Raw genomic sequence first — 25165 nt, forward strand, 5'->3', positions numbered from 1 at the left:
TTAGTTGAGCAGAATTTAATTTAACTTAGGCACTAATCACTTTCTGTCTCGCAGATACCTATAGTGGGAGACTACTTTCCCTTGATAAAATACTTTCAAATCTACCAATTAAGGGTATCAAAGAAGTAAAATAAATGCTGCTCTAATAACAATACATTCACTTTTGAAGTGCCTTTCCCTAAAGAACCTTCTGGACTTTTCAATCATAAAGTTTTAATCACAGCACAGTCATAAAATTATTACTGAAACTGCTTTATGTGGAGTAAAAGAGGGGTGGAAATCAAGTCCAGGAAAGATAAGAAATTTTCACAATATCATGAAAATTTGAACAAGTATTTGACAACAATTACTTAAATTTGCATTGAAACAGTTGAATCGGAATATTTTTACTTCAAACAAACTGCATCAGAAGGTCGTCATACCACATTTATTCAGATCAGATATCTTTTTAATGTATCTTCATTTCAACTCTCTGAAAACACATCCAAACCTTCTTGATTGAGGTAAATTAGTACAGGGAAATGGAAGATTTAATCGGATTAAAGTCAATGACCCCTTGATCTATAAAACAAGAAAAACTACAACCCTTTTGCAGAACTATAGTTCAAATTTTAGCGGCAAAGCTGGATTTGCTGAAAGACAAGAAGTATCAGAGATGAAATCTTGCTCACAGAAACACTGGAAAACCTATTAATTTCAGCATGGCTAGGGTTTTGTTCTTTCAGTGGATTGCAGACACATGTAAGAAGAGAAAAGAGAGCTCAAAAGCTATTCCTTTGTGTTCCTTAAAGTTAACTTAGAAATAAAAATCCTAAGGCAACTCAGGAGGCAGCAAGACAGATGTAAGTCAGAGCACAGGGAATCTAAAAGTTGGAACAAGGTGCAAATAATAAACACCCTCCCTTATAGACACACATACAGTGCCACACACAGTCTGTAACTTCAATCACCTTTTTGAAGTGTTTCTCAGTTTTCACACCTGCAACATTTTATAAATAAATAATTTTATGTCTCCTTTATATATATATATATATATATATATATGCTATTTATGTGGTATTTGTAGCACACAATTATGCTTTATATTTCTTTGTATCCATTTCCTTATCTCTTTACATATGTAGTATGCAAACACACACACAGACAGAGGATGGATTTATGAATGTTTAGGCACCGCTGCCCAAGCTGCTGGCCCTGGATGGAGGCTGTGTCCCATGAGAAGTGCTACTGTTGTGCTGTCCCTATGAGATGCACTGCAATGTGACAGCCAGTGGGTGCAGAAGGCAATGGAGCCACCACTGCTGCCATCCTGGCAAATACAAAGGAGGGAAACAGAGCACTGAATTCACTGGAGCACTGAGCCAGGGAGAGGTGGTTGGGAAAAGGAAGCAGAAAGTAGAGACAGGAAATATTGTTATGGGAGAAATAAAATCTTTTTATTTCTTATGTGCCTTAACTCTTTTGTCAGAAAGGACAGGAAAGCTCAGTATTGCTCTGAAAAAAATTATTTCAGCAGGAAACACAGCAGCAGGCTGAATCCTGCAATCCTGAAGGTTATTTATGGCATGAGACACAGGAAACCTTTGTATAAATTACTGGAGATGTGAAATCTGCCTTTAGATTTCTGGAAAAAGCCTAGCAAGCAACAGAAGGCAGTCACTCAGACTAGAATTTTGATGAAATATGTCATGAGGGAATCGGGTAAATTTATTCCCCATTAAGCAAACAAGCATGTTTATTGATATAGCTGAGATGAACAGAAAGCTTTAAAGATAAATTGTTCTTAAATTCCTATTTAAGTTTCATTTGTATTCTGTCCCATTTTCAGCATCAGCAATTATTATCAACTTCCTTTTTATTAACAGCCAGTTTCTTTCAAATCTTCTGTTCTTTAAGGTTTTGAGTTATGAATAAGACAAACATAATTGTTTTCAACCAGCTATTTCTAGTCGATTAATTTTAGTTGCCAATACAGATGTCTCAGATTTATGAGCATATTTAAAAAATAATAAAAAATTCTAAGAACATGTTAGAATAAAGTCTTTTAAAGGCTTTTTCTACATATCATCTGTTTACTTTTTGAGTTACTGAGGTTCCTATGTCATGTTCAACACCTTAGCATCTGGTTTTGTTATTTATTGTTCTGAAATTCTGCTGTTCAATACCAAAAGATAAGACTAAAATGTAAACAGAATTTGGTACAACAAATGAAGAGAAAGACTATGAAGATCAGAGGAGTATTTTTAAAAATTGAGTTACTTTGGCTTTTTAGAGGTGTAACTACATGCACGAAATACCTTTTTATAGATTCCAAATAATTTAATATTACCCGGAAAATAGAGTGTTCGGATACCCATCAAATAGTTATAAAATTCCCTACAGTTTAAAGGCAGTTTTTCTGCTTTGAGCTGCTTGTTTGAATGCCAAGCAAGCATTTATTCAATGTTTACAGTGTAAGCATTTAAATAGAAAGTAAAAGATTATTTAAAAGTACTTGTGTGCGATAGACAGATATTGGAATTTGACTGCTCTCTGTGCTACTTAAAATGATAACAAATGAAATGTGTGCATCCAGAAAAGCTGGTTTTGGATGGATGAACTTGACTTGCTGATGAAAGTAAAATGAAATAAATTACACTTCAACCTCTCTGAAACTGGCATATAACGCTGAACTGAACTGCAAGTATTTCACTAGGAGACTTCAAATAGGTTGTCTAAGATTTTTTTAATCCTAAATAGAGAATAAAATACTATAATCTCCATGAGACTTCTGGAAAGATATTTTAAATTGTCATTTTATGCAAGGAAGCATAACAGAGTTTTGCAGAGCTGATGTGTTGATAATATGATTACTTTAGCTAGGTTTATTTTCCCTTTTGGATTTTACATCACTACTTTATTTACCTGCCGCATATAAGGAAAATTAGATAAAAATAGCAGCATGCAGAAAAATGTGGATCAGAATTTAGCTTTGGAATAGATTGATTTAAAAAGTTTAAAAACAATAGAAACCTATACACTGCTATAATTATTTGAAGTGAAGAGTACATTTTTAAAAATTTATTTTCAAAAATCCTGCAGTGTATAACCTGTTCTCTCCCAGTGGAGGACAAACTCAGATTTACGGGACAGAAGCTATAAACTATGGTGGAAATGATTTTCTTATTTTCATTGGACAAGATGAATTGTGTCCTGTGTTCCCTATTCTCTCTTCATAAACTGCTTCTCAAATGATTTTTTGATGCATTGTGCATAAAACTATATTTTGATTTATGAAACTTCAAAGAGACTCAATCACAAAATATTTAATTTTTTTTTCCATTTTCAGTTTGTCAACACAAAAATCTACCTTGGGAAAGTTGAGTTTGCTAGCATTTTCTCAGGGGTGTTTTTTGTCATATTTGAAACCAATTTTCAGGGAAGCCCAAAGATGCTTTAATGTCAGTGTACCTCATTAGGGAGAGATTAGTTTAAAAGGCTTCAATTTTGCTCCAAACAAAAAGGGAACATTTCAATATCACAAAAATTTGCAGAAGACAAAAATAATCATCCCAGCTATCATGAAGGTTCTCTTAATGGCGAGAAGATTTCTTCTGCTGTCAAACTTGGCTGAGAAATACACACAGTCAAATGCTGTCAGGATGGGATATGACAACAGCATCACATCCTTCTCATGAGCTGTAAGAATTACCTTCTAAAAGTAAGAGGGGAAGAAATGTATCTCACCTTGCTACAGACATAGCCTGAGTAATTACTAGTTTCTATCAGGAGACGATCCAGCAAGTTTTGCTCTAGCAGCAAGTGCCCACAGGAGTACCATGTTCCCTTAAGCTTCCCAGTGTCCCCTTAGAGTTCTGGTAAGGGCACCTCAGAGGACCTGCCTTAAAGAGCTTGTGCCTGAAAATGGACATGTACAATGCTTCTGAGTCTCCCTGTGGTTGTAACCTCAGATATCATGGTCCTACTCAAAGATTGACTCGCTCTCTTAACTGCCTCTCTATTATTTTCTTCCCTTCTACTATTCATTTTTCATAATTCTTCTGACCCCATTTTCATCTTTACTCCTTTTCTTTTTGGGGAAATGTCAGAACCTTTCAATTTCTCAGAATTAGAAACAACTAGGAAAGTCTGTCAGCTCCAGCAATGCATAAAACACTTCACTGAAGTTTCCAAGTACCAAAACTGCCAATGCCTCTTTTCCTATGCTTTGCCATTAGTTACAGGTGGGTGGTTTTTTTTTGGTTTTTTTGTTTTTTTTTTTTAATTTACTGTGCATTTACATACTTTAAGAAACATTAGCAGAACTTTGAGTGTTTTTGTTAGGGCTTAGCATATTAATCCGACAACAATTATTTTATACATGAAAATTGGTGGAATAAAGATCTATGAGAAGTCTAGGAGAGAAGGACTTGGAAGCTTTGCAGTTTTTTGTTTTCTTTGTGTACTGTTCCTCTGAGAAAGGGGAAAGATTATCAGTGGTCAGACAAGGAATATTAAAGAACTGGAAGCCCAAGAGAATGCAGGAGAGACAGAATCTCCAAACTTATCCAGACTAAAGGTGGCAGAACAGAGGCAGTTTCTTGATATTTTTCTGTTAAAGATGTAATATATACATGTCCTACTGTGCTATTTATTTTGTACTATTGAAACAGAATTGAAGAATCATGGTTTTGCTGTGTTATTTATAACGCAGAATTAATTTGCATGCCTATGAGTGTTTCCACTAAGGGTGCTACAGTTACTCTCATGGAGACAAGGTGCAGGGTGCATTACATCCCTGACATTTTGTGTAGGCTCTTAATCTTACATGCATTTCATACCAGCTTCACTCTACTCATTCATTACTAGAGTTAGACCTCATTACTCCAGCAGCAGACACTCAAAATTAAAAAAGACTGCAGGATCTAATAACTGGCACTTTCAGATATAATTGTTACCCAGTTAATGAGCATGAATTAAAAATCCTACAAATTTGGTTGTAACACTTTATTTTGCACACACTTTCTGGACCTGTGATTGCAGGCTTTGTGTAGATTGCCATACAAATACCTCAACTGAAATAAGAGGCATTATGTTCTTCTGTCTTTTTTCAGCTCTGTCTGCTGCCACACCCAGTTTCCTCACTGTCCTGTGCCTCAGATCTTTTGGAAGACTCTGGCTGCAGGTGACAGCACTGTGACCAGTGATGATGCTCTGAATCAAGCTGCTTTTTCCCATGTCCCTCAACATGCCTGATCCAGAGCCTGCGTCTGGCCCAGCATCTACTTGGTCCTGTTCTGATCTTTAGTGAGGTTCCATACTGGATCTCACTTTTAATATGTTTATATATATATTTGTAAGCTTTCAATATGTGTATGTGATTTGGAATTACTGTTCTCAAACTTTCCCTTTTGATTGGCCACAGAATAAATATGACCACTAAGCTATCAAGATATCTATACTCCAAACGGGTCAAGTTGTGATGCAACAAAAATCAGCATAATAAACAAAACCACAGAAGGATATAGAGTATAACTTCCATCAAACTGAGTACAACACACTAAAGTAATGTCTTGTGTAGCTGCCAGGGAAAACAAATCACTTAGATAAAGCAGAGCAAGGGAAGCTTAATAAATAAATGACACAGTGAAGGCAATTCTTAGCCCTCTCCCTTTATTGGAAAAGTCTCCTAAGGAGAATAATTCCAAACAGCTGCTTGGGATAGGGTAATGGATAGACTTTTTTCTAAGGGCAAAAAGATAGGGGAAGCACAAATATGGTCTTTCCTGATCTTCACTGATCAGCACTTTGCCTTTTGCTTTGAAAGCTGTTGTTACTCTCTGAATAATAAGCCCTGCTTTCTCTGTAAATAAGGGTGGCAGATGTTTGCTATCGTGCATCATAAGTCTGAAGGTGTACTTCAGTGGTAAATACAGAGTATGAAACCCACTATTTGAATGTCATTCCCACAGCTCAACTAACATTCTGCCACTGTCATTTTAGCATCCTAATTACATCAACATTGTCCTTTGTGACTCTCACCGCAGATTTCCAATCAAAATGTCTGTGATGAGGGAAGTAGCATTATTGCAATCAAACAGCTGAACAACATCTCTAAATAATCCTAGCTTGTTCAACTTCCCAGACACACTACAGAACATAGATCTGAACAGCTAAACATGGCAGGAAATTACACCTATGCTGTGAAATGCTCTGGCTTAGACAGCTGCTGAGAAGCAGTTAAACATGGATGAGAATTGCCAGACTTCAGTGCATCTCACTCCTGGGACCCTAAAACATTGAAGGATGGTAAAGAAAGAGCATAACCAATATAATTTCTGCCTTTTAGTGTCTTTCCTGTATGCTTGCATACATGCATATGAATTCACACACACAAAAAATCCCACACCATAAAATTATTAAAAATGTTTTCACCATTGTTTTTGATTCAACTTCATGGTAAACCTAAATCCAGGAAGCCTGAGGTTCCTGGGTTCTGCAGAACTGTGAATACACACAACTTCCATTTTCCCAAGGAGATGCATTTCTAGGAATGACAGCTGTACTGCAAAGATTGAAAAAGTAATGTGATCTACCCCAAAAACTAAAATGAAAATATACAGTACTGATTGCAGAAAATCCTATTAGGAGACTGTAGGAAAGCTCCTGAGTTTCACTATTCCCAACAGAGTATAAAGAACTCACTGCTTGTTCTATCAAGGAAGAGAGCTCTTAACATGGAAGGTTTGAAAAAGTCTTGAAAAAATGCTCTTTTTTACCTTTTCTTTTTTTTTTTTTTTTTTTTTTTTTTTTTTTTCTTCTTCTTTTGATGCCACATGGGTCTGAACCATGACTGCAGACTATTTTGTGTCAGGAGGAAAAATTGCGCTGGACACACTTGGCTGCAATGCTTCGTTAAGAAATGATTTAGCAATTGAGTAGACCCAGAGAAGAAAAATGTTTGAGTGATTCTCTGTGATTTGGAACTCATCAGAGGTGTGGAATAAATATGGTCTGAATGGCTCTAGGTCTATTGCTGTTACAGATTAACTGCTCTAATTTGGAGACATTTGCCACTGGTTAGGTGCTCCTGTCCTGTTTTACTGCATGTTAGGGCTATGTTAGTTAGCAAGAGCAGTGAAGTATTTTCTGTACATTGTGTTTCATTTTTTCTGTTTTTCTCCTAAAGTGATCCATGAATTTTACCCTCCTATTGACTGTTGACTTCTCTACCAGTGAGAGACTAGTGAAACAAAAACTTCCTCCTTCTCCTCAAGAATGGTATGCACATTGCTGTCTGCATATTTGATCAACAAAGCAATGGTTGTGGTTTGCCAGCACCTTCCTATCTCCTAAAATGTGAAAAAAAAATGAAGAATACATTTGTTTCGTGCAAAAAATACATGAAACTTTTATTCTGCTAGGAAAAGATGTACTGAAGTCTAAAAAAAGATTTCAGAGCTACTTGTGCTATAAATAGCTAAAAGTGTCTCTTTCCTTATTCTGTTAATAATAATAATAAAGAAAGAAGTTAGGATCCTTACAGAGCTCTCAGATCTAGGATCTGTTCTTGGGTGAAAACTTCATCCTGATCCATCAAAGCTGTCTGTTCTGAATTGGACATTGATCTGCAGCCAGTCTTTCCAAATGCATGGGGAGTTTACCTTCACATTCTAGTCCCTTCTAGTTTTTTCCTCAGATTGTCAATCTTACTTCTTAATCAAGATATCAGTTTTCCGCATTGCTCCCTAAGGATTGCTGACTGTGTACAACAGTTGCCTGGGTTTGGAAATCCTGGTGTAGTCAGATACGCTACCTGTAAACAAACCTGGTTTTTTTTTAAGAAACTGTGGAAAGCATAATGACTGGTTTGGTATTAAATTTTGCTATAAATGACAGATTTATGTTACGTAAATAAAATCTCCCTCTACACCAAAAGGAAGAGGTTTAATTCACTGTAAACTTCTTTACACCTTGAAAATATAATTTAATTCCTTTACATATACAACTATACTTTAGGCTACCATAAAAGAGAAGCTGTGATGACACTTCTGACAGAAACTAGAAATGAGAGCAACTTATTATAAGTTTGAGTTGATGACATTTTACCTGGTCTGCTTGAATGTTGGAAGAGCTCATGGGGACTGGTAAGTCAGATCTTATGCCTTGATTTAGTTTCCTCAAACAAAAAATGGAGTTAAAGAGACTCACCTTCTTTGTACAGCATTCTGAAAGTAGGTACAGAAATTATCGTGTAACTAATGTCATGTAACTGTTTCTCTTGTACTGACTGAATCCTCTGTTAAGTGAGTAATTGGGATCTGTGACAGCTTTGGGCTTGCAAATCAGCGCAGATGAGATTCAGCAGACTGGAAAAGCAAAAATCAAAAAGTGATCTATCAGATTACTTCCTAATCTCAGTGTCATGTCAAGTGCACAAAGTAGGTTGTAGTAATTGCAGAAGAAACTGATTTGCATCTCTGGTAGGTCCAGACCACGAGATCATAACCTCAATGTGTTTGCTTTCCAAATAAGACCAAAATAAATCGTTTTAGTTCAGATATGATGGGAACACCAGCTGCAATTTACCTGAGCTGATGTATCCAACCTTTCAGCATGGCTTTGGGGGGCTGACTGCACTGGTGCCCTGAAAAACAACACTGAGCAGAGCTGGCTCACTTCTTGAGTATGGCCAGATCCACTATGCAGCAAAGATCTTCCCCAGCACGGACATTGTGGCAGTCCTTATGATTCACAATTCATTAGCACTTCTACTACTTTACAGAAAAGGGCAATGGGGTCAGAACTTTGCTCACAGGAGGCACAGATGCAGGTGATAGTAATACACTGCATGGGTCTTGCGTGTAAAGGATTTCCTGTTTGAAAGACTGTCATGTACTTTCTTTTATTGACACCAAATTTTTTTTTAAGTTGAGAAAATACAGTTTCTATTCTAGTATGACTTCGAAGTCAGGAAAAAGTAGTTTTCAGTCTCAAGGTGGTATGAAGGATAAAACTGATGGGCACAGAGGAAAAGCAGACTAGGCAAATATACCCCAAGCTGATATGCAGTACAGCTATTATCATTACTATTACATTTTCTCTGCCTTTGTAAACTGTATGTTTAGAGACTTGGTAGTAGAGTAGAATTAGCAATTTCTGTTCATCTTTCCATTACTTTCAGAGAAATATCTCTGGAATGCTTTTTTAGCTGACATTGATCAAAACCCAAAGAAATCAATAAGATGAAGTAGACTACAGCAGTTACACATTAGAAAATAGAAAAAAAAGTATTTATGGAGTTCTGTCCTATGTTAACTTCTTTCTTACTTCATTATCAGTGTGGTTATGCCATTATAGCATGTTGATATTAAAATTCACTAACAAAGGTTATTTTTGAGAAGGTTTAAAAGTTTAAAAGTCGTTGGTTGTGGTAGACCCCATTGTCTCTGAGGCAAAAGTTATCCCAAATTCCTTCTTCAGTTTTCTTCTCTCAGCTACATCAGATTATTTCACCAAAACATGATTTCCAATTCAGACCTATCTTTTTAATGACATATGAATTACAGCAGTGATCACAGATAATTCTTCTTTTCTGTAATACAACTTTAATATGCTCTTACAAGCTCACAATATTGTTTTACAAACTTAGTTATAAGGATAATAAGGATGAATGAAGACTCTTATTTCTATTTTCTTTCAGAATCCCTTCTCTGTTGGAGCTAAAAAGGAAAAGAGCCAAAAAAGGTGTTGTGACAATGAGAAGATTAAATATTAAGTGTCAGCAAGTGTTTCCATTTCTCTGCAAAGAATTAGATATAAAATTATCTTTTTAATGCTTCTTACAGAATATTTTATAAGTGTTTTACATGGAGTATAAATAAATCACTTAATTTTGGACTAGCAATTTAATAAATATAACGAATTTTAATTAAATTAATTCTTTTACAAAAAAAAAGGGTTAACTCTTACTATGTGATTCTAATGATGATGGTCACATTAAATTCCTCATTTAGTGCATACTAATGGTTTTAAGAACAAGTGTAATTTAAGCTTGAGCTATATGTTTCAGAATTCTACAAAGTCCCAAGTTAAAACAGTAAGCTTGGTGAAATGCACTAGCATCCAATTCGTGGAAAGAATAAGGTCACACTTTTAAAAATCATCTGACATTCACATGTGTTAGAAATCCATCACGGTTTTCAAAAGTAACCTAGACATTATAATTGGGACCTCAATCTTATAAAAGTTAGGCATATTTTCTAAATTGTTGTATAATTTATTTTCATATTAAAGGAGAGAGACTACTCAGTAAGTAACTCACAATATAGCTGTGTTTTGGGGAGACTAGATGCTTATTTCTTTTTTCCTCTAGTGATGTGGAGTTATTAATCCTCTTCGGAGTCAAGCTGATGAAGAAGGGTCAGCTCTTTCTGGACTGGCAGGTGGGGAATGTAAGGAGCATCTCTTAAATGTCATTCTAGAAAACAGGAGAATCAAATCCAAATACCTTATGTGTTTGCTTTGGATTCTTATCTTCCAGGAAAGAAAGGAGGAATTCAGAAATTAAGGTCTTTGTGCATCACAGGTGAGACTTAAATACTTGACTACTGTAACAGAATGTGATTCTCACCAGAACATTGTGGCTGTGGAGACAAAATCTTCCATCTGTGATGCATCCTAGAATACAGCAGCTTCATGTGACAGATTGCAGAATGGGTAAATATCTGTTTTAAAATGAAACAAAACACATTTTAAGGACATCGTGTGACATCATAAGTCAGTACTTTCATGTCAGTTTATCCTTCCTCTCTCTCTCTCCCTGCTGACTTATGTGAAGTTCAGTCATGCTCCAAAAATCATGAGGGGGTGAGACATACTACAGGGAGAATAAGTTTTGATTTGAGAATCCTGGGAGGGTAATGAGATGTCCCCAGGCTTTTGGTAGCTCAGTCACAGCAGAGAGCTCTGTGGTTTCCTCAGAGCCAATGTGTGGGTTTTTATGCTGGAGACTTCACCGACAATTTGGATGAAGAGGTCTCCAGAGGCAGAAAGCCCACACGGCAGCTGAGAGGGCAGAATGTCCCACAGGCACCTAAACATTTGAACTTAAGAACATGAAGCTGTTGCCTAAGTCATTTTCAATGAGACTTTGACTCTCTAGTCTCTATATGAAATATTCCATAAGTGCCTGTAGATCAAATGTTTTACGTTTATGTCAGGACCTAAAAATTCAAATAATACACCAGGGGGAATTTACTAAAGATTCTGGGTATTATATTAAAAAATTAACATTCCTACATTTGAATTCTGCCCTTTCTGTGCCTTGTACTTGTTTTTGAAAATGAGTTTTTAGAAATTCTTTTACGACATACTGTGAAAAACTACCCTCCCATTTCACCAGAAAAATGCAGTTTTGTGGTTCAAACACTGACTTAATTTTCATAACATCAGGCCTGCCTATAAAGAAGGAATAAAGGAATGTGTAAACACTAGTCTTTTAGGGCTTTGATATGTTTGAAAACAGAATCCAATTAAACCCTTATATTTGATAATCTTTGTCTTAATAAAATTTCTGTGGGTGTTACTTGCTGTTTATGCCATGAAACATGGAGAAGCAGCATGATTATTTTCATATTTGTGTTTATATGTTTTACCATTATAAACATATGAGAAAACCTGCTTGAATCTATTCAATACAGAAATCAGCAAATAGTTCTAAAAAGGAGAGAAGGTAATTAACTTCACTTCTTAATGATGCCCCTAATTTAAACTATACAAAAAATGTTTAATGAGTGGGAGAAATGTTGCAGAAAAAACCTTGTTATTGGGTTAAAAAACCAAAATGGGAATCAGCAGAGTTTGAATCTATTTGCACATCTTCAACAGACTTACTCTGTGACCTTAACCAAAGCATTTAATTTTTGTGCCCTGCAGTTTTTCTATAAAACGGAAATAATGAAAATCAGCTTGCTGAGAGGTTGTGGGCCTTAATTATTTAGTTTTTACATCTTCTGAGAGAATACAGATAGGACTGCAAAGTGTGATGAATGATTAATATTCTTTTGCACTTACCAAGCTCTGATATTTTTGCCCAGCTATTTTATCATACAGAAATCTTTGCTTTTTATAGCTCTGTATCCAGCAACTACCCTGACTGAAATGTACTGAGCAACAAATCTAAAGTTCTTCTCTGGTCTCTTAAATCTAAGTAAAATGCCCAAATTACTATCAAAAGCAGTAGAGAACAATGATATTCAAGTCTACCTCCATTGCTTGTAACCCGTCAGTTCCACAGAAAGATGAGTAAAGAGTGTCTTCCAGGCAAAATATATTTACTGCAATTAAATGGTTTTAACCCCCCACAAATCAGCACAGAACTCACTGTCTTCAGGCTTAGCATGCATGTCCTGGAGAATGGAAAAATCTCACAACTTTCTACTTCTGACTGAGCTGGTGAATACACTCTTGGGCAACAGAAAAGATTTGTTTTGCAGGTGATGGGTTCCTGAGGCATAGGTTTGGGCCACACAGCTGCTGGATCTGGGTACCCCAGACAGAATATTAAGAAAAACTTCTCAAGCAGTAGTTACAAGAAAAAGGCTAAATAGGTACTAAATGCACTCTAATTGATGCTGATGAATTGTTCAGATAAATTACAGAGTAATATTTGTGATGAACAAGTACTGCTATTTTGAATCAACAATTAATTGCCAACAAATATCTTCAAAAATTTCCTACGTAATTCAACAGAAAGAGGTTAACGGTCTTTTTAATGAAAACATTTTCTTATCATTATTGGCCTTACTTCATGTATTTTTACTTTGGATTGGGATGTGCTGACGAAGGTCTTCAACTTCTTTAAATATCTGATGTAGCTAAGCAAGTGGAACTTCCCACCTGATTTATTTGTCAGCATAAACTAGGAGAGGGTGCACGTATCCTTTCTGGTTATAAAAAAAATAATTTTATTTTGCATGGAGAAAATTCTAATTCTTTCACACAAAATATGTAAGAAGACAACAAAACCAGGGGACTCGTACACTTTCCCTATCTACTTTTAATCCTGCTCTATGGAGTTTGCATAGATGTATTCTCATGAACAGTAGTATAAAATGCAATTACATCAGAAACATTCCACATCTGGACTATAGACTAAATTGAACTATAGATCCTGAACTGTTATAAACAGGGTGCAAAACAGTGAATATAGAAGTCTTGTCTGTACGTGTCTTATCTACCTTCTTTCAAAATAAAAATCTAAAGGGCAGTGTCACTACCTAGGGTGTTGCAGACTGTGAAGAGCTTTTTATTTGAAAACTGCAAGCACCAGCTCAGGATATTTTTTTCCATCATGCCATTACAAACATGACATTAATCAAACAAACAACACTACCACCAACAAAAAGACCTAAAAGAAAATAAAATCTGTCCACAATAAACACAGATTCAAAAATAGTTTATGAAAGTGTTGTGGTAGAGAAAATAACAGAATAAAATAATTAGAAAATGTGGAATAAAGATTGCTGTTTAATGTATTTATTTATTTCATTTATTATTTGAAATGATAATTTAGTCTTGGTAATTTAAAAAGGGTATTAGTAACCTGCAAAAATATAAATAAGTTTTACTGTGATGAAAAAGAAAGAGCATTTTCAAGGACAGAATCATAATCTCTTCTATCAGGCTTGAAGAGAATTAAACATTTGTCAGTATGACTGGTCTTAAATTCACAGAACATAATAGAGGGATGCAAAAAGTACAATTTCATATTAATGAAAGCTATGGACATCACAACCACTGGGCATGACAAGTGAAAATGATAGATGTAAACCATGTAGCAAGTATGTTAAATAATGTTTTTGAGAAAAGTAAGAGTGCAAACTAAACACCTCTTCTATTTATGACTTACTGATAAAAAAAGTTTGAATGCTGCTAGAAGGAGAAGATGCAGATATTTTTGACCAATATGATTATATTTTTAATGTGCCAAATACATTTACAACCCTGAAATACATTTGCAATCTATCAGATTAATCTAACTATGTAAGTGTCAGATGTGATTTAAAGAAGCAGAAGGAAGAAATGCAATTGTATATCAAAAAGACACAGTATGTTTATTCTTTTTTGCATTCCTTCTATCCAGCTTTCCCACATGTTTGTCACACCTCTCCAGTCTGACCTCCAGGATAAGCAACCAAACATGCAAAACATGAGGTTTCTTATCGTGTACTTATGGCCTTTCCCCCCGCCTTGCCTAGTTATTTCAAATCCATTAAATATTTCAGTTGTAGTTTGGGTATTTTCAGACCTAAATAGAAGAGTTTCTTGCTTTTTAAAGGTAAAAAATGTGAAAAAAAAATTGATTTTTATTTGGTTCATACACTAAAAGATGTCTCTTAGTTCGCTATCATTGATTTTCTCAGTAAAATGTCTCTTGACTAGCCTCTGGTTTTCTCTGCAGCATGCCAAATTCTCCTGCAAAGCCGGGTCAAAGCCTTTCGAATATTCCCAGCTTGCTGGTGTGTAGGGTAAGGATTTCAGCTGAGGGCTGCAGCTTGCATTAAAACTGTCTGGTGTGCTAAGGATGCAAGTTGGGCTGTGCCAAACACAGCACAGGCCTTGGAGTACAGCTCCAGGGGATAACCACCATGCTGCACGCCCTTACCTTCAAGCACCTGAAGAATACTTGGCTTAAAGCACTCATTAGATGTGTTCTTAAAAGGCCAAAGTTGTACTTCAGGAACACATACTAATTTAAGATGGAATTAGCAGCTACTTGCTACAGTGAGATTTCCCAGTGAGAGGCTCTCCTGGATGCTCTGAACAGTTTTTTACACAAAATATTGAAAATGAATTGCAGCACAAAACCTCTTAACTCCCTACTCTTACCGAAGGCATTTTTTCCTACTCCCTTTCTTCCAATAGACTTTTTTTCAGTGTTTCTGTTTAACCCCTCAGGGAAATCAAAAGTGAGTGTATGTCTTTGTTCTTTTTTTTATTTGCTCCATCTGATATCACATTAGCTCTGAGTCACCTGCATTCTCCTGAGCTCTCACTCTGATCTTGTCTAGGAATTGTACTCATTAACTCAGCTGAAACAACAGTTTACAAAGACATCACTAGCATAACGTACAGAGTACAGAGTCAAGGTCAGGTTGCTTAACATATGCGTTTGTTCAACTGTTTTTGAATTTCCTCCTGCAAATGTGAGCTTGGGGACTGAGTGAGCAAGCTCACCGCTCTTAGAGATCATAAATGGAATAATTAGATGTAAGGTTCTTGCAACTGCAAAACTGGGTTTTCAGCTTTAAATTATTTTTTTTGCTGTTGTTTTTAAGACTTATTTTTAAATGTTAGCTACTACAAATAGAAAAAAGTGTTAGAGTGTATTGCATTATCTGAGAAATACTTAAATACATGTAAATGGTAGCTGTGCTATAAAAGATGTGGAAAATAGTAAAATTAAGACTGCAAATGGAAGTTGTCACAATAGCTCTGAACTATGACATATATCACAAGAAAAACTGTCACTTTATCTTAATCTGAAAATCTGAAGTACTTTTTTGTATAAAATATATTTTATTATTCAGTGGAATTTGACTTGCCCTTTTGTGTTAGGAGTGATGTCTTGCTTAATAGATGATGGACAGAGCGTTTCTCAAACTGATTTGATTTGGGTCATCAGGTAGCTCAAACTTTTTTAATATTTTCCAAAACTATATTACCACAGAAACTGTTTCTTTATAAAAATGTCATTTAACTGGTTGATGTAATACTTAGTTGTAGTTTCTAAAATATTAGTAATAACATATCTTTTGTCAAGTTCCTGGAAGTCTACATCAAAAGAAAAATTTCATTGAGTTTGCATTAGGAACATTCCCTTGCTGGTGGAAAACTTCCCGCAAGAAATATTTTGCCTGAGCCAAGATACGGTAAATGATGGCAGCAAAAGAGGAGAAGAATAATGAGACAAAAATAGAGGAAGGAAGATCATGCATTTAAGTGTCCAGGTCTCAATGTTGCTTTAGAAAGCTTAAAGTATCTGATCTATATCAGCCATCCTATTTCCTGGTGAATTCATACCAGACTGCTCTCTCTCTTTCTTTTACTGATCTCTTTAAACTTTTCTTTTCTCACTTGTTGATGGCAAGATCAACTTGAGAAGCCTATTGTAGCATTTAAGGGCAACCTAGAGGGAATTGAAAGGTGTTTGTTACCACAACAGCTAAATGAGTAAAGATGGACATGTTCCAAGGTGAGTACAATGCAAAAACATAAAGGCTGACTCTGATGTAGTAGGAAACAGGAGTAGGACATAGAGCTTCAGCACAGAAGCGAGCCTGTCCTATCAACTGACACGGCTATTTTGGCAGCTGTATTTCATATGAGCAGAGGAGTGTGGCGAGGAGCCTGGTTAAAAACCTAAGAGAGCACATGAGGGCTTTAGCAGCATTGAAAGAACACACAGTGTGACCTCATCTGAAGGAACCACATGGCCTTATCATGACAATAAAGGCAATGGAAAAGGAGGAACTGAAAATTTTCTCTTGTAAGTTAAAGCATCATTGGTTTTTTAATATTTGGATTATCTGAACAATCTGCAAGCACTGTCTTTATGGCAATCCAATCTATTGGTGAGAAGGGATGGAATGTCTGGGTAAGAAAAACACAGTATTTTTATGTCCACACACTAATGTTCTTATTGCTGACCCTATCTTTCCAGCATACTTTACAATTGTTCTATATAGCAAATATTTTCCAGCATGGTCTTCAGTCTCTCCAGGCTGATTTCTGTTTGGTTGGTGTTTGCTGAATACTCTAAATGAATAATCTGAAATCTTTAAATCTGATTGCATTATTTATTATCTTTTCAAGTACTCAACTAACTCTTCACTTAGCCTCTCAGATGTTAGAACTCAAGTGGAGGGTGTCTTGGCTGCCACAGAGGCCAGCATTGACTTCTCTTTTTCCTTTTGCACTGCAGCTATTACAATGCAAGTGCTGTCCCCTTAATCCTTTTAAAGAAGAGACCTTTTCTACAGGGTATATCCTCTTGAAACACAGGTGAGGAGGGGGGTTTATAAAATGCATTTATACTTCACAAGCAGAAGCCAAAAGGCACGTATAGCCAATAACAGGGATGCTGTTTGTATGAATTATGTCTCAATAATTGCATTGCTCCGGAGTTAAATAATTTCCTTACCCATTTTCCCATCATCTTTTCTCCATCAAATTACAAGTATGATATATGAGTGAAAATAGCCCTAAGATTGTCCTGGCATACTACAATTCTTTTCCAAACTGAAAGATTCCATCCTGGATAACACTCACAAATCGTCTTTCCATTCTGCAACCACTCACTTCACTTTTAACATTAATCTCCAAGGTGAAATCATCTTAAATACTCTTTGAAATACATCCTGCACAGGTGTTAGGTGTAATTTCCTCTGCTCTGAACTCATCCTCTATTCATTTATGCAGGCAGCAGAATGGCCACTATTTTCTGGCTTTTCTGCCTTTTCTTATAATCCAAATCTTGTGGCAATTTTTGTACCTTTTTTCTTGTGAAAAGAAATTGGAGAATGGGAGAACACAGTGCTCAGAGTCACTTGGCAGATAGAGTTTAATGCTGCAATGCCTAAAACTTCCACACTTGGAGCCAAGTGTAATGTTTGCACTGGGGAATGCACCGTGCTATTGAGAAGGGGAGCCCTTGGAGCTGGGTTTGCAATATAAAATCAGGTGCCCTTTTTCCCTTGAATAAATGGGATATCTCGATGTGTATAAAAGGGATTTGCACTTAGCAGCAGCTGAGACAATTTGATGCTTAAACCAGTCCAGTGCAGGGTTAATCTACAACTCCATGTTGCTTACAAGTAGGCACCTTCAGATGGTAGGTGTGATGTCTCTTAAACTGGAATACAGGTCCTGAAGCCCAGTCCCTGACCTTGGCTACAAAATAAGGTGTTAAATGACCTTTCTTTCTTAGGATGTGAAGGATACATGACTGTAGAGTACAGCACTGAGAATCGTTAAGTTTGGAAAAGACCTTTGAGAACATCAAATCCAAGTAGGAGCAAGTATTTTCAGAAGAGTGACCTAACCAACAAACCAAAAAACAAACAAACTTATAGTGGAAAGATGTTGCTGAAACAACTTCTATTTTTTTCCTCTGCTGTATTTTGTCAGTCAAGAATATGAAAGAAATGGAGCCTGAAAGGCTTGTGTTTTTTCCACATCTCGCCAGTGCAGGGCTTTTTTGTTACAACACTCACCCAAGAAAGAGTGTCCTAGAGGCATCCTGCCAATATACTCAGTTGTAGGTACTCAGTAAATATAATGTTTGACCTGGAGATAATTGAAAAGATAAGAAGTAAATTTTTCCTGTGTTGAGGAGGCATAAAGCCAGAATATTTATAGTTGCCTTAAAATACTCATCTTCAAAACAGAAGCTTCACTTGTGAGGCTTGGATGCTACCTTGAATTTAGGCTCAGAATTTTTTATTTTTTTCCATTTGAACCTTCTGAATGTTCACACTTAAACTAAGCAGAATTACTCATGACCCTAACGTTGAACACAAAGTATTTGGATGGTTATGAACACAAAGTAAGTAGGATATATGATGCTTAATAATGGAAGTGGGATTTTCCAGAGTTCCTGTCAGGGTTAGTAAAAACTTGTCTCCCTTATCTGCCAACTCATATATACAACCAGCATGACTACTTTGGTTCCAAATTACAAGGTCCCTAGCTGCTTCTGATCTGATGGGAAAGCCCTACTCTCTTTGGGAAAGAACTTGGCAAATATTGCAAACCATTTTAAACTTTCTCCAGCTTCATCCAAGAAAGCCTATTTGTTATTGATGTTTACACTAGGTAAGTCATCCTCATGGGAACCAGGCTGCATAACACTTTCTAGAACAGAACTAGTCTCCTGAGGCCTCAAAGCTTTCCTAAGTTAAAGTGCTGCTTGTTGATAATTTCTTTCTTGGTTCACATATGAACAAAAATTCCAGTAAGTACCTAAATGTAATTGAAAAGTGGATTAAGATTTACTGGTGTTCTAATACAAAAAGGTACAAAATACCACATAATTTCTTTATTAAGAACTAAAATGTTTCACAACTATTTAACATTTTATCTGCTTTTGCTTACCATAAGTTCAGCTCATATATAAAATTAATTAAAAAAATTATGAAAGCGAATGTCTAGCCTTTTTATAATACAAATCTGCTGCTTCAGCCTCAAGTAGTTTCTCTTCCTGCATCGTTAAGTTGATTGACAGTCAATACACTTTGTTCATCAAAAGAGTTGAGAAAGCCACTTCCACCACAAGTTCTTCTCTGTTACTCTTAAAACATCAGATAACTTCCTTTATCTTTCTAGATGAAATGGCATTCACTGTATCTCAGGGGTTTTCTGGGGGTTTTTTTGTGCTTGTTATCCATGGGTTATCTTAATTTTACTATTTTTTTTTTGGTCAGTTTTCTGCCTCTTTTTCAATGTCCCAATTTTATCTGTTCCTGGTGATATTTTTTATTTTCCCTAGAAGTGATTTTTTGCTAGTTTTTAGTTGACAATATAATTTTCTTGAACTATTTCTTATGTTCTTATCTAACTAGCTATGATATAAATCTATTCCCCTCACAAAAAGGGCATTTTATACTTTCTTAATTGACCTACTTCAAGGCATGAAATAGATTTTAATATAATTTGCAATATAAGACAAACATTTTGTATTAAACTAGAATCACTCTATGTTTCTCCAAAATTCAAAATAGTCTAATGTCGGTATTCCTTATTATACTAACTTTCTAAAGCAGCTATAAAAGCCATTTACATTAATGTGTGTTTATAATTCTACTGAGCTGTTATTCACGTGTAAAGAATTAAGCACATGCAAAGTATTTCACAGGAATAATTTTAAGATAAAGATAATCTTTGGGAAGTTATTTAGAGAATATTCTACTGAAGCAATTTGGATTCAAGTGCTCCATTTTTGGTTTGAAAAAGGCAAGACTAAGACACATTCACATGATTCCTCAAACCTACATATGAGTACAAAGTTTTTGGTACCTCAGTCTAAAAATAGTGAGCATTACCTTCAACAGCTGTAATGTGGGACAATAAGAGCAGCTTGGCCAATAGATAATATATACATATACATATACACATATTTTTTTTTTATTTTTTTCTTCTTCTAGAAGTTCTGCTTGATTGAAAAGTTCATGATCAATTCCCAAATTGAGACTTATATTTTCCCCAGAATATATGTCTGTATCCTGTGTCCTTCGGAGACACTAGCTATGTGTAGGTAAATATGAGAGAACAGAAAAGGCTTAATAAAATCAACAACAGATTTGTTTGAATAAGGACTGCATGATCAAGTTTTTTACTAGCAGGCTGGCAAGTATCCAAGGTTACAGGTCCTTGGAGGGAAAGAACAGACAAAGAGTGAAGACAAGCTGAGATTTAGGGAAAAAATATTTTACAATTCGAGAATTCTTGTCTTGGGAATATATAGCAACTTTATTTTTTACTGTATTTCTGCAGTGCTAGATAGTACAAGCCTGACCTGTGTTGGCCCTAGAATTTCCATCTGTATGTATTAGGGCAAACCATACACCTTGGAGCTATTCCCTGCTCATTCTTTCCAGTTACTATTCCCAAAACTGACACACATGAGTTAGCAATACTAGAACTAGCACAAGATAAGTGACTTTTTGCTGCATTTCCCCCTCATCCACTTAAGAAGATTAAGTGATGTAGCATAGATTTTATACGCAGAAGACTTCTCTTCCAGAGAATTATAAAATATTTAAATCCATTTGTATAGAATTTTTCTCTGAAGTGAAATGCCCTTAATGTTGCAAATGGGCAGTTCTAACCAGCTCATTTTTGTCCTTTTGTTGGTGTGTCCTTCACATAGGAGTGATTTATGCCACCAAAAGAATATTACAGCTACTGCAGAATGGAACATTTATCTAATCAAAATAGTTGCATTGCAGAAATGGTATTTTTTCCTCTGCACAGGAACTAGAATATTCAGCCACTATGAAAACTGAAAAAGAACCTGTGCAGTTTCCTACTGACACTACTGCACTACCAAAGAAGGTACTATTGCATTATAGATGAAGCCAAATTCAAATAGAGGACTAGAATGGGTAAGGGACATTATCCACAATTAAAAAAAACAGTAACCACCAAAAAAAACCCCACACCAAAGAGTTTGTTGCCCAATCTTTTGGGCAATGAACTGCCTTGGTATTCTATTTTTATCTCGTAAGAGAGGATGGGAAAAGGAACACTGAAAGAAATCAATTGAACATAAAAACCACTTTACATTTAAGTTAAAATATTTTTAAAAAATTATGAACTCACTTTTAAAATTGCAAAATAATGAAGACATTAGTTACAAAAACTATCTGTAAATATCTCTATGATTCAGGTTTGCAATTCCACCAATAAACAGCACTTCTTTGTGTCTACCAACTCTATCAGAGACAAAATGCTTGGTTTTAAATAAAATTATGAAATAGATTTTAAAAAAATGTAGGGAGAATCTCTTCTGTTGTTTATAGTTAATCTGTTAGTTTATAGATAGTTAGTTTATGGATAATTTCTTCATAGCTTTAAATTCACCAGTATTTCTGGTATACTGTTAAGCTGTAAATTAACCAGCTAAACAGTTCAGCAGATGCATGAAATGCTGGTTTGGGACTCTTTGTAGTCACACTCCTCAGGTCTCATTGTCTTCCTAAACCAAGTTTATCCCTTTACACTTGGGCCAGAAAGTTAAAAACCAAAAAAAACCAGAGTGTATTATCCCACAGACTTGAGTGAGAAAATCTTTTGTCTTATCTGCTAAACTACCTGCTACCGACAAGCTACTGAGAATTGAGCAGATGGAAAAAAATCACTGCAGAGACTAAGCATGGTCAGAATTGACCCTCTGATAACCATTGTCCTATTTTCATCAAAGTTCTTAACAATATAAAAGGCTCATTTTCTTGGAACTGGATCTGTTAATTTTCTCTTAGTGATCTAAAGCTTGTGAGAGTAAATGTTTTGCCTGACTTAAATTAGTTTTGCATGAATTTCTGTGTAATAACAATGGTTCAAAAAAAGAAAAAATCAAAACCCATATTGTGGTGAGCAATTCTTGCGTGGAAACACATCATGAAGGTGATTGTCTCTTCAGTATCATATTCCTTCTCCTTAGTTCCACATTCTTTTTTTTTACTTCAGACTCAGGTTTTTGGTTTTTTTTTTTTATCTTTAGCAAATACAGTATAAGTCGAGAACAATATGGAGTTCAGATAACATAATTTCAACTGCTTTCTCTAAAAACTGTTAAACAGTGAGACTGTGGGCTTTCATGCACGCTTTTGATTATTGGAACATTTATGCTCTAGTAGTAGTAAGATCGATGCACCTGCTTGCTCTTTTGCATTGCAAAGAGCCCCCTTTATTTTAGTGAGTTAAACCAAGCCTCTGAACAAGCCTTCGCAGGATCAAAGCTCAGCTGCTTTGAACTTCAAACTTCAGTAAAATCATGACATACCTAGGTCAATTTTTTTTTCTGTTTGAATAATCTGTTTCTATAATTGTTTTTCTTAAGTGGTTTGTTCTTCATCCTTCTTCTGTAATTAAATTTCTAGTTCAAACCTATACTTATGTAGCAATTTATCAAAATAAAACTGAAGCTAGCTATGTTGTTTGACAAAAAAAAAAAACCCACAGAATAAATAAAGCAGGTAAAACTTTTTTCAAGAAAAATAAGGTTAAACCAACTGGTCAGGTAGAAATTCATAAAAACTGAGACTTATTTAAACACACACACATGAGAAATCTTAGAATGAGACTGGAAAGGCAGAAATAAAATTGTTTTCTTGCAGATTAGGCGCCTATGAATTGCACAAAAAATGATTACCCAGATATTTCAATTTAAAGCATAAAAGTTATTTGTCAAAGCCTGAAAAAGTTGAAATAACTGGACATAAAATAAGTAATGGAGTGACATGTGGAGAAAAAGTATCTGGTTCTCTGACAGAGAAAGTGCAGACTGCCCAATGAGACTTACACATTTTATATTTCAAAGTATTTGCATTAATCTTACCACATGACTGTCTTTGAAGATTTTTCTTCCTTTCATTTAGATCTGCTTTGTGCATTCATATCATACTGTTTTGCTGGGTGGAAAACTAATGTAAATGCCTTTAAAATGGACTTTCTGTTCTGGGAGTTTTGCTTTGTAGATAGAAGCCGAAATAGTTGGATTTTATGTCAGGCACTCAATCCATTTGACCAGGCCTGTCTACTGTGGAGCTTAAGCTGCTGATTAGCTACAGATAGAATTGAGCTTTATTGGATGACCTACCATCTAATAGCTCAGAAATCACCATTTTATGGAATGGTTATTACAATGGAAGGTGGATTAATCTTGTTTTTGTTTAGTCTCATCAGCCTTCAACTTGATTATTTACCTAGAAAACATTATCCACAAGAGAGATGGTCTTTGTGCTTTTTACTCTGGCTATCATAAATAACATGGCCTTGAGCATTTGGAAGTTGACTTCCAGGCCACTTCTTTACTTCTTCTTTTTGTCCTCAGAATGTGGTCAAAAATCCTGACTGCTTTTGATTTATCTAACTTTTCTTCTGGAGTATGTGAGCTAAGTATTTGACATTCTTCCTCAGGTCTTCCCTCTTGTCTCCTGGTTTTGGTTAGCTAAAGACTCTTCCTGATGGTGAATAATCATAAGGAAAGACAATAAATTATATTCAGAGAAAAACACTGAGTCTGAGTGGGAGCAGTGTGGTTTCCTGTTCCTAATGGTCTTCCAGCTATGCTGCACATGCTGAAACTACCTGATCATCCACAATATTCTTATCCTTCTGTTGCTATCTTCCTGGTGCTGAAATTAGCATAACTATTTTTTCTCCAGTAGCTCTACTGACCAGCAATGAAATACAACTAAAGACATTTACTTTATAATTTATCTGTGGAACTGGGCTGTGTTATAATTTGTTTCAAACTGTGCATTATAATCTCTATTATAAAATGCAATATGGAGGAAAACTTGGCTGTTGCTGAAGAATTCAGCTGGGCAGCTACTATTAATGTGAGTAGAAGTCAAACACCTTGATCCTTTTAAAGTTTGCTGACATTTAAATACTTAAATATTCTAAAAGTTGTGTAAGAAAACAGAATCCTTCCAATTGACTTCCATGTCAAAAATTTACCAGTATTTAGACACTTTGATGTCAACCCTATGTGTTCACCTGCTTCACCTCTATAAAGTGAAAATAATTTCCTTTTTTATCAGTTATGTTCTATTGGCCAAAAAAGCCTTCATCTTTTCTTTAGTATAACAGTGCCTTTTGAATAGCTGAGTCTTTATTTCTGCCATTCACTGAGAATTTTTGAACTTTCGTGATCAGTGAGGCAAGGTGCTTTGGGAAAACCAATATGGGATCGTGCAATGGAAGGTATAACACACACATTCACACATGGGTAGGCTGATAGTGACAAAGCTTGACTCTGACACCTCCCAGCTCTGTGTTTTGGTTTTCCAACCCAAGTAACATTCTTCAATCCATTTTTTTTTAATTTTTTTTTTTTTTTTTGTGGAGGAATAATTGGTTTATGTCAATTAACACTTGTAGGAAGTGTGATTCAAATAAAGAAAGGAATAGTCTGAAGTAAATTCAAGTGTTGCACAACTTTCCAAAGAATGTGAATTCATTGTGCATCAAGTAGTCTGAGCAACTTTTCCTACTTTGTTTTCAGAAAGCATTGACTTGACATCATCATGTTACTTTATATCTTTTTGTGCCTCTAAGGCAACTCTTCTGCTCTTTATCATGGCATGTAATTATTTATCTTCCTCCCAGGTAAATTTATCTACAGGTATCTATATCTTCAGTCTGCACGTAAAGGAAAGAGACTTTATTGGATTTCCAAGTCAGTCTACAGTGGACTAGTATTTGAACATTGTAGCTTAAAAACAGGGCAATAGCAACTTTGGAGGGATTCTTACATGCTTTTACTTGGATACACTAGTTTTTTGTAGAAAAGAGACTGGTGCAACTTTTCTGAAGTAAAAAATATACTCCTAAAAATATCTGTGGAAACTAGATCCTAGGAATCATACAATCATTCCATTTCTTTTTCAGTTCC

General features: G+C 35.5%; 1 protein-coding gene across 3 annotated transcripts in view; it reads right to left on the reverse strand.

Moving 5' to 3' along the window:
* FUT9 (fucosyltransferase 9) overlaps positions 1-25165 on the reverse strand; it is a gene marked incomplete at both ends in the record, with an annotated part of 95866 nt that overhangs the window by 13635 nt on the left and 57066 nt on the right. Inside the window, 2 exons of one of the 3 annotated variants that reach the window (XM_083858513.1) lie at positions 1140-1309; positions 10613-10647. The exons of 1 other annotated variant lie outside the window; for it this stretch is intronic. Coding sequence is in view for 1 of the 2 variants with exons in the window: in XM_083858515.1 (XP_083714641.1) it covers positions 10613-10679 (67 nt within the window). Of the gene's footprint in view, positions 1-1139; positions 1310-10612; positions 10680-25165 lie in introns of those variants that run through there. One more of the 3 variants, XM_083858515.1, reaches the window with a different exon arrangement.

The sequence above is a fragment of the Zosterops lateralis genome, assembly GCF_965231275.1.
Source record: "Zosterops lateralis genome assembly, chromosome: 3".
Lineage (NCBI taxonomy): Eukaryota > Metazoa > Chordata > Aves > Passeriformes > Zosteropidae > Zosterops > Zosterops lateralis.